The following is a 17,098-nucleotide window of genomic DNA, read 5'->3' on the forward strand; positions in this document are numbered from 1 at the left end:
GCTCGCTGGCGGGCGGGGCGCAGGAGGTGAATGGAGCCGCAGGTAGCGCTGGAACAAAGCGGCTCGACTCGAGCGGCGCGCGTGCGTGGGGCCGCTCTTTTCCTACGAAGTCGAGGAGATCGCGGCTGGACCCGTGGTTGGTCTGGTCCGTGCACTGCCGGGATGTGCCCTCCCACTCTGCCCGAGGCTAGTCGGCTCCCCGGCTGGAGGGAGCGGGGTCCCCTGCCACCCGGACCGTTTGAGCTTTCTGCGGACCCGAAGGCTCGGAGAGGGGAGACCCTGGCGCAGTTCCGCTCCCCGCGGTGTTCCCTGCGAAGGATGTCTGCCCGCGGGGTTTCATCCCGGGCCACAGGGCTGCCTCGCAAAGAAGCAGGGGTCTCTCCCCCAGTCGCAGCCCCACGAGGACCGCAGCATGGCTGTCGGAGGTGGTCTCATCACCCAGCGCTGCCCTGGCGTTGCTGGGCACAGCCTAGCTCCCTGGGGGCCCGGGACCCGTGGGAAGGGCTCGCAGGGCGGAGAGGCCCGCACCGAGTCTGCCCTGCCACTTGGCGCCGCGCTGTGTGGTCCTCACCCCTCGGGCCCCCTGTTCCAGGTGCAGGAGCCGGCTGGCCTGGACAGCACCCAGCCAGTCCATCACAGACCTGGCCCTGAGCAGGGTGCCTCTCAGAGGCCAGGCCCCTTGGCTGGCAGCCCAGGTGCCGGCCGTCAGGGATGGAGGCAGCAGGCACAGAAGAGGCCCGAGCTGCTCGGGCCTCGTTCCTGGGGAGCTGGCTGGGGAGCTTCTGCCACCGCAGTGCCTGAGGGGGACCTGGCCCCTGCTCTCACTCTAGTGGGGGCGCTACTGAAATGGGAACCTCCCCTGCAGCCCCACAGCCCCGATCCGCCATGCATGGGGAAGAACCACCCTGGAGAGAGGAAAGGAGGCCCTGCCACCCTCACATTAGCAGTGGTGGCCCCCTTGTGCCCACCCTGCACTCAGCCTGGCCCCCATCTCCCGGATTCCTGAGTGAAGCCCTCCCTCCGGCCTTGAAGAGCTAGATACAACGTGTAAAATGGGCCTGGAGGGCTGCCCTTGGGTGTGTGGGGCACGGGGCAGGGGGACACAGAGCCCTCTGACTTCCAAGGCCCATGGTCAGCCAGCGAGAAGCTAGAGCTGTCCCCGCCCAGGGTCTTGCACTGCGACAGGGAGCCTCCCTCCAGAATGCTGGGCCAGGCAACCTGGTGCCCTGGAGAGGGCTTTGGGGTCAAAGTCACTCCCCCTTTTCAGGAATGTGGTCTTTCCGGCCCGGGTTCAGGCCCTCTCTCACCTGCAGCCCCTGTTCACCAGGCCCACCCCCCTCCTGCCACCTCTGTCATCGTGGCTCATCCGGGGGCAGGCCGGAACCCTGAGGCATGTTAGGAGCTGCCCTCCCTGTCGGCACATGTCCAGCCCTGGAGCCACACAGAGGAGGGGCCCCCCTAGCAGGCGAGGCGAGGCCGTGAGGGTGGCAGGCTGCCCGGGGACGGAGCAGATGGGAGCTGCTGTGCACCCCTATACAGGGAGCAGGGTCACAGAAATAGTTTAAGCATCTTAGAAGCGGACTTACCTTTTCCCATTGGTGTCCGGGGGTTTCTAAGTTTTGAGTGGCGTATGCCCAGGAGGAGGAGGAGGGGAGGAGAGCCAGTCAGTCCCCTGCCCTCCTGCCCTAAGAGGCTAGCACACATTTAGGGTGCCAGCTTCCAGGAGGGCAGCTTTCCAGGAAGAGTCCATGTTCCACCCCACTGTGAGTGCAGAGCAGGGGCAGGGGTCACACCCTCCAACCCACGATGCCAGCCTCCGCCCGGGGCAGCTCCGCCATGCTGGGGAAGCTGTGCCATATCAGAGCCCTGCCTGAGACCCAGACTGGGGGTCACTCCGCTTGCTTCTGAACCTTGGGACAGCTTGTCCCCGTCCCTTGGTGAGGTGCCTGCCTGGGTTGCAGTCAGAACAGGTGATGTCTACGCAAGGCCAGGAGTGGACTGTGAAAGGACTCCTGGCTGTACACAGCCACACATGCATGTAAGGACACATACAATGCATAGACCTACCTATTGATCCATATAGGCTTATAGACACGTGTGAGTATGCAGAAATAACACAGATACAGACCTGTGATCGAGGGCAGAAATACACGATACTGTACATAGGTGCACACACACTCACCATTCCACACACACACACACACAAACAGACCCTGCATGTCTGGGCACTTGCCACTGCTGCTGGAGGGCTTGGTACTGACAAGTGGGATCCATGCCCCGCTCCCCCAGCGCTCCAGTCACCTGTGCTCACCGTGCCCTGTAGGCTGGTGTTGGGATCTCAAGGTGACAAGCTCTGGATGGAACGATGAGGGGCTGCCAGGCTCTGGGTGATGGCAGAATGGCACGGGGAAGCTGTTGCCTGGGACAACGCTGGGGCTGGGGAGCCTCGTGCCTGTTCATCCTCTCCATGCCCTGCCCAGGTGTATGGGGCAGAGGGGGCAGGAAGATGGGGCCCTGCGGGGCAGGTGGGAGAGAGGGTCACACCCCAGAAAGTCAGAGAACAAGACCTGGCAGGGTGGCAGCTCGGGCCCAGGAGATCAGGGAACTCCCCACGCCCCTGGAGAAGGCAGAGGGGGGAAGAGTGAAGACAGCCTCCCCTCCGTGTGTGCTCAGACCTTTTCTGAGTACTTGCCCTGGGCCAGGGAGTATGTGGGGCAGTGAGTGGGACCCGGAGGAGGATTAGACCGGCAATTCCTCCTTCTCCCAGCTCCCCACCCAGCAGTGACAGCGGGCCCTTGGCCCACCTTCCCCCGTGGGATCCCCGTAGCCACTCTCCCAGCCACATACCAGCCCACTGAGACCAGCCAGAAAATAGAAAACAGAACATGGAAAATAGAGGACCAATGTCACCGCTGCGCAATGCTTTGTCCCCAGCAGACGTTACTAGTCAATCACAGCACTTTCTTGCTGAGCCAAGTGCTGGCCTCAAAACCCTTCCCTGACCAGTGACAAGGGACATGAGACGTATTCACTGAGGCCTCAACTCGGACCCAGACCAGCCATGGCCTCTCCACCCCACCCCCAGCTGCTTCTGCGCCCCAGACACAGCACATCCTCCTTCCCTGCCCCCACCCTCTGAAATCAGCTTCAGCTCCTGAGGGGCTACCACCCCAGGAAGACTGCCCTGCCTGACCTCAGCCGGCGGCTCCTTCACCCAACACTCCCCTGTGGGGCACCCTGTGCCACCCTCTGCCCACTTAAGTGCAGTCTGGCCGGCAGGGGTCTGGGGTGTGACTCCCAGGCCTTCCTCACTGCCCCACCTGCCCTCCATTCCAAGCGCCTGTTAGTACAGGTTCCCCTAAGAGGGATGGGGAGCCTCGGCGGGTGGCTCCGTTGGTTAAAGCATCGTCCCAATACCCCAAGGTTGTGGGTTTGGTCTCCAGTCAAGAATCAACCAATGATGTATCAACAAGTGGAACAACAGATCAGTATTTCTCTCTCTCCCTTCCTCTCTAAAATCAATAAGTTAAAAAAAAAAAAAAAAAGACAAGACATTTAAAAAATAAAAACCAGGAGGGACAGAGGTCTGCTAGGTTGGTTGGCCTGGGCAAGTAAGCCTTTCAAGCCCTGCTCAGGGCCGACTTGGGACAGGGGCCAGCAGGCCTGGCTTCGGCCCTGGCACCAGCATCACATCCCCATCCCTGCCTTCACCCTGGGCTCCCCATTGAGGTGGGGAAGCTGAGGCCTAGGAAAGGAAATGTCTGCTCCAAGGGCCTGGCTCCAGCCCGTGCCAGTTACTCACCCACTGGGCTGGGCTGAGTCACGGTGGCCCGGTGATGGGAAGGAAGCACCGTAAACACCGGCGAGTGGGTGGGGTAGTCTGGGGGAGGGTGGATGTCCCTGCCTGGGGCTCCCAGCTGTGCACCTCCCACCCCAGGCTTTGGGCTGCTAGGCAGGCACACAGCTGACTGTCTCAAACCATGCTCCCTGCTGGCCCCGTGTCCAGGCTTTGTGCCAGCCTTCGGAGGGCTGGTGTGAACCCGCTTGACAGATGGGGACGCTGAGGCCTGCGGTTACAAATCAGGCTGCGGCAGGGGGCTGGGCCCAAGCACGGTCCACCGGGAGACCGGTGGGGGCTCTACCAGCTGTTCGCATGTCTGGGGTGGCGGGGGCCACAGCACAGGGGACCCACCGGAGACACAGGCGGCCACCCACCCCACCCTGAGGGCTGCTCGGGCCCCCGAGGCGCTGTCAGATGCCCTTTCTGCATCTGTGGGGCTGGTCCTTCCCAGGACCTGGTTTCAGTCCAGCGTCTCTACCGTCTGCCCAGTCCAGGCCCTCTTACCTCCCCCCAGACCCGCTCCCCAGCCTGCTCTCAGCTCACCGCTCCGTCCGACCGTCCACCCCTCACTGCGGCCACGGCGATCTGTGAGAACGTGAAGTAGGCCTGGCCCTCCCCTGCGCCGACGCCTTCCACGGTTCCCAGCACAGAGTCCCCCTCTGGGCCAGCGTGGCTGTCGGTGACCTGGCCCTGCCCCTCTCCCCACCTCCCGGCCTCCTCTGAACTCTGCCCCAGCCCAGCCCCTGGTCGTCCTGCCTGCTTTCCCGTCAGGGTCTTTGCATGCATGGCTCCCCTTGGGGAACCCCCCTCGCCCAGCTCTCTCCTCTCGCTGCCCTTCAATCCCCCAGAGCCAGAGTGGGCACCTGGGAAGTGGCTGAGCCAGAACCGGAACCCCGGCCCCCTTCAGGGCTCTTGTAGTCAGCACGTGGTCCCGTGACTTAGAGTGCAGTTGGCCCTCCCTGCCACACGGGGTGAATCTGGATCTCACCTGCGTTCCCCACTTGGGCCTCCGCCTGCCCTGCATGGCCCGGCCGGCCCCGCGGTGAGGTTCACTGTTGCTGGAAGGCTCCCACCGTGCCCGGCCCCAGCCTCGGGCGGTAGGGAGGCCGCAGTGCCTGGCTCGGCAGGGGCTCTCCTGCCCGCCCCAGGAGCCGATCATCCTCCCTGCTCAGGGGTCCCTGGAGCCTGAGCAAGCCTGGGTTCCAGTCCTGCACGCCACCATGGAGGAGGGGCTGGGCTGCGTGGGGGCTCTGACTCAGCTGGGAGCCCCTTCGGCTGGCACTGAGGCCTTGGGGGGCCAGGAGGGGCTGTTCAACCGCCCCTGGACGATTTCCGTGGGGCTCAGAGGAGAGTGGAGTAGAGAGGGGAAGCCCAGCCGGGCCAGTTCCCTGCCCCAAGCCCAGGTGAAGGCCAGAGCCCTTTGCTCTTACACCCCGTCCCCAGAACATTTATCTGGGATCACATCCCCTCCCTCTTAGGACACCCAGGCCTCTGGGCAGCACCCCATGAACCCACACAGGGCTGACGACCAGGTCACCCTGGGCCCCCTGCTCCAAGCTTCTGACCCTTTGGAGCCACCTCTGCCAGGAAGCGCCTGGATGCCCGGGGGCTGGTGCAGGGGCGGGAGGCAGGAGGGCACCGTGGGCAGGCATTCCCAGCCAGGGGCAGGGCGAGGGCAGTACTGGCGGCGGGAGAAGGGGACCCCGATCCTGTCCTTGCCCAGGCAGCCCGCGGTTTGGGTTAAGAGGTCCAGCAGCAGCCGTTCCGGAAAGCACAGCCAGTCCGACCTGTGAGGCTGGGCGGGCGGAAGAGGAAGGCTGGGCATTCCCGGGGCGCCTGGCGGGCGGGGGTGCCAGAGGCCTGGGCTGGCTCTGCGTTGGGTGGGCCCAGAGGCGGGTGCTGGGAGGTCTCTCCGTAGCTGCCAGGCCTAATGGCCTCATTAGCTCCTGCCTGCCGCCCGGGCCTGTCTGATCCTCTCCCCACCGGCCCGCACAGCCCTGTTTTTCAGGAATCCCTCCTATGAGGCATTGATGGTGACAGTGACGGTAACCATGTGGCCACATGAGGCTGGGGAAATGTCCTGGGAGCCAGCTGGCCTGGTCCAGGTGTGAGGTTGCTAGGGCGAGGCCTCAGCGCCCAGCCCCGTCCCAGGTGTCAGGCTCCCACGTGGCCTCAGCTGCTCACACCTGCCTGGGGCTGGACCGGTGGCGTTTCAGTTCCCAGGTAGGCGCGCCCAGGGGCAGCACCAGGAAGCAGTCTGGGGACCCTCCTTCCCGGCCTGGCCCCTCCCAGCCCTATTCCTGCCATAGCAGCACATGCTCCAAGACCTGGGAGACTCCCTTCCCGCAAAAAGACGGGTCTCCTGGCAGGGGTAGGGACAGGGTAGACCGGGGGCAGCTGTGCCCGCTGCCCCGCCCCAGCCGTGGCTTCTGCACTCTCCCACCAGAAGACAGCCCCGTCCTGACCCCCATCTCCACATGGGAGGACAGGGGCGGTGCAGAGCCTGGGGTGGGCCGGGATGAGGTGCTGAGAGGGCTCTTTGGCCACAGCCAGCACCCTCCCTAGATGTCTTCCCAGGGCCCTTCGCAGCGCCCCCAGATGCACCGGGCCCAGCCCACGGACTCAGGCTGGGGCATGGGCAGGAGTCCCCGGCCGTGGCGCCATAGGAAGTGAGGCTCCAGCAGAGCTGGGGACACAGTCTGCTGCCCGCTGCAGAACTGGGTGGCCCCTCAAAGGGCTGCAGCCTGTCCATCCACAAAGTGGGGCAATACCTTCTGCCTAGCTAACTCCCAGGGGTGCAAGGCAGCCAGGTGGGGTCTGCACAGGAACTGGCAGGGGGAGGGTGCTCTTATGCCTAAGGAACTGGGCACAGAGCCCCAACCACGCCCACGCACTGCAGGTGGCAGGAGTGACCTTGGCCTGGCACAAGGCCAAGTGCTGACCACCTGTCGGGCCCTGCTCTGGGCCTAGTGGGACAGTCCTGTGTGGCCCTCAGATGACCAAGATGTGAGTGTGCCCTGTGTATTAGAACAGGGCATGGGGTAGGTGTGGGGGGCAAGAGGGGGAGATTGGGGTGCTTGACCTAGAGACCTGGTTCTAATTCTGACTTGACCACCAGCCTCCCCTCTCGGGGTCTCAGCTTTCCTCTATAAAGTGGGTGCAGTACATCAGGCAGGACTTGTGTGAGGCAGGAAAACACCACGTGGGGGCTCAGCCCCCTTGCGCCTGGGCAGGGGGGTGAAGGACCCCCACGGGAAGGCCACGGAGTCAGGGTGGAGTGGGCTCCAGGTAGCGATGCTGGCCCCAGTCGGGAGAGGAGGGGAGGGGAGACAGAGCGGCATTTCTGAACCTAGAGCCAGCGGGTGGTGGCCCTGCCCCGAGGCTCCCCTGGCGGGGCGGTGGCACGGACTCTCCGGATGCCTGGGCTCCGCCCGAGCAGGCCCCGTCCTGCGGGGCAAGGCTCTGCCTCTGTGCCCACACCTGCCCACCCATCTGCCTGCGCTCCCACGAGGAAGGGGAGGGAGGAAATCAGTCACCCTCCTTCACTGTCACCCATTCAGTTGCCACCCTTTGCTCAGGCCCCGCCAAAAACAGCCCTGCTCTGACCTCAGGGATCTTTTCCCGTCGGGGGCCTTTGACCCAGGCCCCCCGCCTTCTCAGGGCTCCTGCTGCAGTGTTGTCCCAAGTGGGGTCCCATGCACGGGATGCCAGGCCTGCCAGGTGCGCGGTGACGGAAAGGCTCCCATGGTCAGACGTCTGGGAAACGCTGTGAACCCTGCTGCCCAGCAACCCAGCACAGCAGCGTGTAAAAGGCTCTGACAAGGACTGTGGGCACACAGCTGGCCTCACCTGGTCCATCTGGCATTTCCCAGACTCGGGACCACAGCGTCAGTGTCTCACACGACCCCCACTACAGCTTGTGGGACCGTGCCCTCAGCAAGGCCTTATGCTGCCGGTAGCTATCCCCACCACGCTCTCAGCTCCGCTTTGCAGTTTCAGATGAGCAGCTGCGGGTCATCAAGGAGGCCGCTCTGAACCCCTCCGCCTTCCCCGGCCACTCTAGGGGCCCCGAGGTCCGCGGTGCTGCCCCAGTGGGCTCCGCAGCCCTGCTGGCCTGGCTCCTGGGGGGGCTGGATTAGATGGGCGCCAGGGAGCAGGCTGGAGAGGGACAAGATGAGCCAGACGCCTGGCCACGTGTCCCCAGCCGGCCTCAGCCAGCTCTTGGCCATGCCCAGCTCCTGTTCTCTAGCTTGAGGCTGCACACGTCTCCACGGGGGCCAGACAGGGTGTCCCCCACCCCCGCACCGCTCTCCAAATAGGGGTTGCAGATTGCCCCTCCGCACGCCCAGGCCCGAGTTGGGTTACAAGCCCTGAGGGTCTCCTAATGAGTTCCACATGCAGCGGATGCCTCGGAGAGGAAATGGGAAGGGGCTGGGGACGGGGAGAGGGGCCGGCGTGGGGACTGGAAACATGTGTTTTGGAGGAAGACCGGGAGAAGGGAGGGGAGGGGGCAGGGGCAGAGGGGGCAAGAGCTGGGGAAGCCTTGATCTCCGAGGGTCCTACCTCCAGGTTGATTCCAGGCTCCCAGGCCCCTGCAGGAGACTCCTGGCCCATGGTCTGCAGGGCTGTGGGGGTGGTCAGAGACCCCTGAGGAGGCCCAGGCTTCTTCAGGCAGAAAAGCCCCAAATCCCTGGCCCCCTTTGGCTGGGGTTCTGAGCCAGGCACATGGGAGGGGCCGTGGCACGAGGAAGCCCCACCACAGCCAGTCGGCCAGCACAGCTCGCTGGGTCAGACCCAGCCCTGGGCACAGCGAGGCCTCTGCCCCCCTTGGCTAGCAGGTGGGCAGGGAGGCCTGCCTGTGGGTTGGCTGCCCCACCCTCACTCCCTGCCCAGTGGGGGCCAGGCCTGGGCTCGGGTTGGCCTGGCAGCTGGAAGCCTCATTAAGGAAAGGCTGTGGGGAGCCGCGGGGCGGGGGTGCTTGGTGAGAGAGGCCTGTGGAGTGGGCCCTCAGGCTCGCAGGAGCACTCGCTGAGCCCAGGTTTCTAGTGGGCGATGAAGGCTGAGCCTGGAGTGGGCCTTATAGCTGGCAGGACTCTGATGTGGGGGCCCAGCCCTCCAGCCCCCTCCCAGGTCATGCAGCCTGCTCTCAGATCTCGGTGTGAATTGTCTGATCAAATCTTTCCAGCAGCCTCATGAGGTCGGCCATTCCTGCTCTCAGTCCACGTCATGATCAATAGGCCGAAGCACAGACTGCAGGTCAGAGCACTCCTGGCAGCAGGAAGGGCTGGTGCAAAGGCCCTGGGGCTGGGATTTGCCCGGTGTGTCCAAGGAGCAGTGAGGCAGCTTGTGTGGCTGGGGGGAGAATGGCGGGGGGCAGATGAGAGTGGGGACAGGCAGGAGCCTGGAGGGGGGTCACGGCTGTGAGCCATACTGGGAGGGGGCTGGGGAATGCTGGAAGGTGCTGAGCAGGGATGGCATGAGCTGTTCTACAAGTTTCCTTTTTATTACTTATTTTAATCTTACAGACTCCGGCTGCGATGGAGAACAGATGGGGCGGGCCCGGGGCCGAGTGGGGGTGGCAGGGAGGGGAGACGGGGCTCCCAGATGGCCCGAGTGGTGGCAGGCCTGAGCTTCGAGGGGACATTGAAAGGGCCCGTGCCTGCCCTGCCTTAGCCTGAGGCTCCCTCCCCTCACCAGAGGGGCCCACAGGGCTGACGGTCTCCAAACCAGAGGCATTGGGTCCCAACAGATTTCAGAACATCACGAGGGACACGGGTGTCCATGTGAGGCCTCACAAGGACCCTGTTCTGGGGCACAGCCCAACTACTGGGGAGCTGGACCCCACCCCAGAGATAGGGCAACCCAGGAGCAGAGGTCAAAGTCACAGCTGCAGCCAAGAAGGCCCCCTGCAGGAGCCCGGACGTGAGCTGCCCAGGCCTGCGACAGGAAGCGCCTTGTTCCCAGGCAGCGGCACGTGAGCCGCTGCTGGAGGGCCTGGAGGGGCAGTGACACCGCTGCTGCCCGCCGCGTGGCCAGCTCTGAGCAGCTGCAGCAGCAGGAAGAGCTGAAAGTGCCCCGGGCCGGCGGGTGGGGGTGGGGGACATGCTGCCTTGGGAGCACCCTGGTCCGAGGGCCCACCTTTGGGGTGGCTCTGGCCAGGGTCAGTTTAAGGTGCCAGGTGCAGAGGTGGGGTAGGGTACCGCAGGAGCTTCTGGGAAAGCTGGATGGTTCTAGAAATCTGCCAGGTCAAGGCAAGGCCCTGGGTGGAGCCTGGCCAGGGAGGCCAGCTGAGCAGAGCACCGGCAGGGTGCGTGCACCCTTGGCCAGGCCTGAGACAGAATAGCAGGGACTAGGCTGAGCCCAGGTGCTCAGGGACGTCCGTGGCTTTGGAGTCAGTCTCGGTTCCGAGGTGGAGTGCAGGTGCCCAGCTGGGGAAGGATGGAGACGTGGGCTCTGCCCACGAACGATGCCAGAGTACCCCTTGCAGGAACACACACTTGTGCCCAGGAGAAGGAAGCTCAGGAGGACATGACGTCCTGTCCTGTGTTCCTTGTCCCAGAGCTCAGATCCTCGTGGGTGGGGGCCAGGGCTCCTGCCGCAGGAAGCCCCTGTGGGTAGATGGGGCCCGAGGTGGCCTCACTTAAAGTGAAAGCACCCTTGGCCTTGCTCCCTACAGGTTCTTGGGAATTTCCAGAAGGTGGGCTGCCCAGACACATCCCTAATGGCTTTGCCTGCCCGTCTCCTCTGGAGCACGGCTATGAGGGCCCCACATCCCGGGCCTCCCTGGGTCGGGAGGCTGCCCGGAGTGGCCGTGCGCGTGAGCCCAGGGCGCCTGGTCAGTTGGCCAGGGTGGGCCCAGCAGGCAGAGAACAAGGCCCTGTGCCCAGACTGCGATGCTCACAGGAAGGGGACTGATGCCCCAGGCCACGGGGCTGCCACCAGCCTGCCATCGCTGCCTTAGCAAGGTGGTCCCCTCAGCAGCCAGAGCAGGGGTGCTTGGCAGACACACTCCCCCCCCCAGGAGTTCTCTGTCCCATTAGACATCACACACCAATTAAGGCTGGAGCTAAGCAAATCACTTAGGAAGATGAGGTTGATGGCAGAGCGGGGACAACAGGGCCGGAATGACTCACCACCCTGCTCTGGCTGGCTCAGCAGGCGGGGTTTCCGGGATTCCGGGCTGCACAAACTCCCACCCCCAAGCCTGTGGCGGCCTTGGTGACAGCAGGAGCTGGGCTTGGAGTGCTGAGCCCCTGCCTGCCGGTCTGATTCCTCCTCACCTCTGGGGATGCCCATGGCATAGACCATGGGACCAAGTGGCTGTAACTGGCCACCTGGAATTTCAGAGCTGAGGGACCTGCAGACCACCATCCCCCAACCCCACTGACACAGGGGCTGAGTCCCAGGAAAGGGGGGGATGGTATATGGGTGGGGTACCCCCTGGACAGTCTACAATGGATAACTGGTGGGGCCTCCAGGTACAAATACCACCACCCGGTCACTTCCCAAATCCCTGAGACTCAATTCCACACCACCGGTGTCTTTGGAAGTGACCTCTCCCCGGACTGGCTGCCCAAATCACCAGAGCTCCAGGTCAGAGCCGTGCCAGGCCAGCTATCGTGGGCCAGGATGACAAGGCTGGCCTCTCAGGCTGCATCCCCTTTGAGCAGACTTGGGGCTGCCCAGACTCTCCCTAAGAGCCTCCAGGGTTGGGGGCCCATGACCTGCCATGGCAGCTGAAGGCCTCACCTGCCAGCCCACCTACGAGCCAGCAGGGCCACGCTGCAGGTCCTTGGGGGCCTCCAGAACCACCCGAGCTGGTCCTTCCCCAGCTACAGCTCACGAGGGGCAGTCTGTCAGCGGCAGGCCCTGCTGTCCCAGCGGGACAGGTGGGGTGGGGGGCGATGGGGCCCCAGTGCAGCTCGGAATTGCCGGAGCGGGGCTTATCACCACCGCTTACAAGAACCCGAGGCCCCGAGAGGCCATGTCACCATGTGAGGTCACACGGCGGGCCAAAGGCAGCTGCCCATTCTCGTCACTCACCGGGACAAGGCTCTGGGCTCTTCTCCCACCTGGAAGCTGCAGAGGCCGGGAGCCTCATTAGGTGAGCGGTACTGACAGCTCCCAGGAAGCTCTGACTGTCTCCCCGCCCCCGGGCAGGTGCACTGGAGGACGAAGCCCTCCCCAGCTGCTGGGCCCCAGGCCGAATGCTGAAGGCTTGGACGCCCAGACATATGGAAAACACCCGCCTGGCTTTCCTGCACGGGTGCAGAGGGAGGAGCCCATGGAAGTGCAGGCGCCTGCCCGGCCCAGTGGGAGCTGGCTGGGGTCCCCGAGGAGGAGGGGGAGCTGGCGCTTCCTGCCAGGAGGAGGGGGAAGTGGCATGCGGCGGGGCTGTCCTCACTCCTCCCACACCCCGATGGGCCGCACACAAGGTGTCCTGGGCCTCTGGGCGTCCCGGCCTCACTCAGAACCACCAGCTCCATGGCGTCCGCTTTAATGCTGAGACCCGTTAGCCCTGGCGCAGGCGGAGGGAGCCGGTAGGCCCCGAGTAGAGCAGAACCAAGGCCACTGCAAAGCCGGCCCGTGGGCCCACGCGGGACTGGCGTCAGGGTCACAGCAAAGTCTCAGCTCCTCCTCCCAGGAGCAGTCCCTGTCTCCGCTGTGCTGGCGAGTGAAATACGGTGGCTTGGGGCTCCCTCCCCTGGGGCAGCTGGGGTCCCAGGGCTCCTTAGGACTCCGAGGTGGCGAACATTTTCAAGTGGCTCCTTCACATTAAGCCACACGTGGTCCGTTGTGCACGGAGAGGTCGCGCTGCCAGGGCCGCCCGCGCCAGGCTGAGCGCCTCTGGGTGTGGGCAGCAGGGCAGGCAGAACGGCACAGCCCTGGGCTCGGCATGGGTGCCCTTCCCGCAGAGCTGAATCCCCTTTATTTACCCCAGTCCTGCAGTACCAACCCCCACTTGCTCGCCCCCCCAAATTGACCAAGCTCCTGATTCCTGCTCCCCCGATCACGGTGTCGTTCTCTGCATGATTAGCTGCTGGTTCTCCAGACACTGCTTCAGCTTGTCCTCCGTCAGTGTCAGCCGCTGCTCCAGGATGGAGACTGTCTGCAAAAGAACAGGGTGCAGGCTCACAGGGCGCAGGGGCCACCCTGGGGATCCCCGCTGCCCGTCCTGCTCTGGCCGCTCTCCAAAGGCCAGCTGCCAGCTCTCCCCACCCAGGGTCCTGCCTGGCCCTGCACCTCTGGTGGCCGTTGGGACAGTGCCTGCCCTCGTGTCCACCCCTCCTGGCTCTGGGTGGCTGTCCTTGGATGTCTGCGGGTGGGGGGACAGTGAGGGAAAAGAGGTGGTGGGTCCCACAGCCCTCGGTCATTGCTGAGACAAGCCAGGTCGGGAATCCCTGGCCCTGGTGGTCTAGCGTCTGGACTGGACTTCTGGGGCAGAACCGCCTCCTCACTGGGGCCAGGCTGCCTGTGAACAGCCGGACACCACCAAGCACCTTCATGGCAAAGGTGAGAACACCTCAACCACAAATGAAGGCCCCCCCACGTGGGTCCTCGGGTGCCCGTCATCACTGTAGTTTCCGGAGGCTGAGCCCTGGCTCCCTGGCCTTCCCAGCACTCCCAGCGTGGCTAGCGGGCCTGTCCAGTGCATGCAGCTGCCGGGGCCGCATGGCCTTCGTGAGCCAGGCCCGGCTTGCAGGTGGGGCTCCCAGTCAGGGCTGGACAGGGGCAGCAGGGGGCAGTGGTGCCCGGTGCCTGTGTGCTCCCCAGAGGGGCTGGCCCACAGCCCTCAAGCCCTCTCCCCACAGGCCTGCCCGCGGTCACGCCCACCCCAGCCCTCGCTCAACCTGACCCACGCTGGCATGACGGCTGGGCTCACCGCTCCCGCGCTCCCCTCGCTGAGCGCCGGCTGAGTGCCGACGCGCGCCAGGCCCACGGCGGGCACTGGGCAAGCACACTGCGGACAGGCCTCAGGGACGGGTCAGGTAGGAAACAGAACTTCTGTGCGTTCTCCCCGTTTGCCTGGGGCTTTCCCGAGAGGCCCTGCCACCTTCCCTGAGGGCTCCCTGGAGGCCCTGGCCTCGCTCCAGTGGGCAGGAGCCTTCCCTTTCATGCGCTGAATGACACACTGGTCCCAGGGCGGGAGTGGCCCACAAGGGCCGCGAGGAATCCTTGCAGCATCCCGCACGGTGTCAGCCGCTGGTGGACCTGCTCCTCCGGGCGGCAGCCCCCCTCCTCTGGGCAGCGGCCCCCCTAACTGAGCAGGCCGGGGCCGCACGGGCTCTGAACCCCGGCTGCAGCACAGCCTGAGAGCTGCTGCCCGTGGACTGTGAACTGCACCCGAGGCGCAAAGCTGAGCGGAGACGGCCACCCCTCCCCGCCCCCGGGCTAGCCGCAGAGGGTCTGTGTCTGGTGAAAGTGGGGCAGAAGCAGCCCCGGGCTGGCCCGCAGCCGCGTTCCTGAAGTTTCCACTGGCTGCCGAGAAACTCCCACCGAGCCAGGCTCCAACACCGTCCTTCATCCGGGCTTTGCCCCCTTGGCTAAAGGCTTCCTGCACGTGCCCGTGAGTGGGCGTGGTGGGAAAACCGGAGTTCTACAGAGCCCAGCGGGCCACAGCACAGCCACGGGCCCCCCGACATCACCCACTCCCACGCGTCTCCCAGGTGCCCGCCTCGTGCAGCGAACGAGGAACCGGCTCCTCGGGGCTCCGAAGCCCCGATGCGGCCACACGGCCAGTCCTGGCTGCTCTGGCTCTGACAGAAAAGAAAGCTTTGGAGGAAGGAGAGGCACGGGGGTGACCAGCGGCCACGCCAGCTGCCCTCTCAGTCCGGCCCGTGGCTCACAGGCCGCTCCCGTGGGCGCAGGCCTTGCTCCCGGCCTCCCCGTGGCGCGGCCCACCGCCCAGCTCACCTCCGTGCCCACAGCCCGCTCGGCGCAGGGCCCCTCTCCGGCTGGCACAGGTTCTATGGCCGGAACTCCGTCCTGGGCCTCCTTGAAATGTGGGAGACGGGAGGCCCAGAGGCGGACGGGGTGGCTGGGCCGGAGACAGACTGGCGATGGAGGCAGAGGCCCCACCACACGCGCTCGGCCCGCCTGGGGCGCTACAACTGCCCTGGAGGGCAGCCCGGCGGGAAGCCAGGAGACTGGGGTGTTGACATCTGAACGGGGCACGGCGGGCAGTGGGGCGTGAAGGCTGAAGTGTCTGGGGGTGGCACTGCACGAGCAGGAGGCTGCGGGGGGCAGACACTCAGGCCGAGAGAAGGGTGTCCGGCAGAGGCAGCCCCTGGGCGGGGGGACAGGGTGGGGGGAGCACTGCATGGGCTGACAGGGGTGCGGAAAACAGACACCGCGGCCAGACCCGTGTCCAAGACCCCCAGCTGCTGTGTCGGGCTGGCCGGGCAGTCATGCCAGGGTGTTCCCGAGGCACCTCCTCACCAGGTGCAGGCAGGCCCCCCTGCCCCCGGCGCTTGCCTCTCAGTCCCCATCCTGACGCCTTGCCTTCCTGGTGATTCCTGGGGACCCCCTGCACTGCTTCTGCCATGCCCCCGTCCTGCCCAACAAAACCATGGCTCACACTTTCACATGGTGCGGCATTTACATGGCACTCAAGGCCTCTGCTGCCTGCGACGATGCTCTTCCTGCCCAAACCCCAGCTACTTGAAGCTCTACTCCAGCCTTCCTCCTCCAAGAAGTCCTCCTGGTCCGAGCCCCAGTGCTTAGGAATCTGCCTTCATCTCCTAGCACATCGTGGGTGGAGGACGGCTGTGGTCCTTGGAAAATGCTATCCCAATGTCTCCTGGTCCCCACCTTTGTCACGTATGGTAAGACCCCAGGTTCCAGAGCTGTACAGCCTGGGTTTGCATCTGCACTTGGCCGCTAGCCTGCGAGTAGACTTGGGCAAATGACCCGACTCAGGGCTTCGGACTCCTCGTCCGTGCGTAGACACTGCAACACTGTCAACAGCCAGTCTTTCCGTGGCCCCTGGTCTGAGCCAGGCCGGGCACAGGGCTGCCCCAGCTCTTACCCTCATGGGGCCGTGGCTGAGCTAGGCTCTTGGGGGAGCCCTGGGCACTGGGGGCCCATGATGAGGCCCCAAACCAGCCTGGGGTCAGGCCTAGGCGGGGCGTTGAGCCTCTGGGGCATGTGGTGGTCCGGTTGTTCCTCCTGTGACAGAAAAGTTCCTTCTAATTGTTTCCAGGCTTATGGTTGATGTGGGCTCCCCCAGGCAGATTCCCCAGGGGGGCTGGGGTGCCCCAGTCCCGACCCCCAACACAGGAGCCAGATTACTGGGGGGCAGAGGGTCTCAAGGAGAGGACAGTCGCCCAGCCATGTCACTGGGGCGCGAGTGCCAGGCCAAGGGAAAGCCCCTGGGACTGGCCACCGGCTCAGCGCCCGTCTAGACCGTGCCACACAGAGTGCTGAACGCGCCGCTGGTTTCACTGCAGAGATGGAAAAATGTGGAATTAATCTCCGCTGGAGCCCAGTTCGACTGCACTTGGATTCCGAAGATCTAAAACAGATGCAATAAACGGGGCTCCCTCTGCTGTGGGGTCTGGTGAGCTATCAAAACAAAGTGGGGCCGTGGGCCCACCCCTGCCGGCTCTGCCCTGCCCCGCCCACCCCTGCCCGGCTCTGCCCACCCCTGCCTGCTCCAGCTCTGTCTCACTGTCCATCTGTGCATGTGAGTCTGTGTGTGCTTGCATGTGCATGCAGGCACACGTGCAGGGCTGGCCCCCTGCCACATGTGAGGGGCGACAGGGCTGGAGGAGCCGGCCCAGCCCTCCCCCCACCAGGGCCCTGCCCTCGCCCCAGTCTGTGTCCAGACCGACGGTCCCCAGCACGGGGAGAGCCGCAGCCCTCGGAGCAGCCTCCCCACAGGGCCTGGGTGCCCGCGCTGCGAGGACGGGGCTTGGTCTCTTCCTGCTCACACTGGCCTCCCGCTTCTGGGCACAGCTCTTAGCCCATGGGGGGGGCACACCACTTGCTGAAAGGACACACACCCTGAGCCCTGGGGCACACAGCGCAGGCCTGCGCCGGCCAGCCCAGGCCCTGAAAGGCAGCCTCGGCAGGAATGAGCTTGTCTGGCTGTGAGGGATGCTCCCCAGCCTGGGCCTTGGATCTGGTGGGCTTGCGGGGACAGTGGGGAGGCCCAAGGGGCCCTGCCAGCAGGCCTGTGGAAGGAGGAAACCTCCTGGCCTCCGCGGGAAGTAGGGGCGCAGTGGGGGAGGCATGGGTCCAGGAAGCAATCCAGTT

The 17,098-nt window shown here is 65.0% G+C and overlaps 1 protein-coding gene across 1 annotated transcript in view; it reads right to left on the bottom strand.

Annotated features, from left to right (window-relative positions):
* Positions 1 to 12,322: 12,322 nt before the first annotated feature.
* The window catches only part of POC1A (POC1 centriolar protein A), a 45,810-nt gene continuing 41,034 nt past the window's right edge, over positions 12,323 to 17,098 (bottom strand). The window contains exon 13 of the mRNA XM_090284853.1: positions 12,323 to 12,950. Coding sequence (XP_090140979.1) covers positions 12,852 to 12,950 — 99 coding nt within the window. The 3' untranslated portion in view covers positions 12,323 to 12,851. The remainder of the gene's footprint in view (positions 12,951 to 17,098) is intronic.

Source organism: Furipterus horrens, unplaced genomic scaffold (assembly GCF_987537825.1).
Source record: "Furipterus horrens unplaced genomic scaffold, mFurHor1.1.pri manual_scaffold_7, whole genome shotgun sequence".
Classification (NCBI taxonomy): Eukaryota; Metazoa; Chordata; class Mammalia; order Chiroptera; family Furipteridae; genus Furipterus; species Furipterus horrens.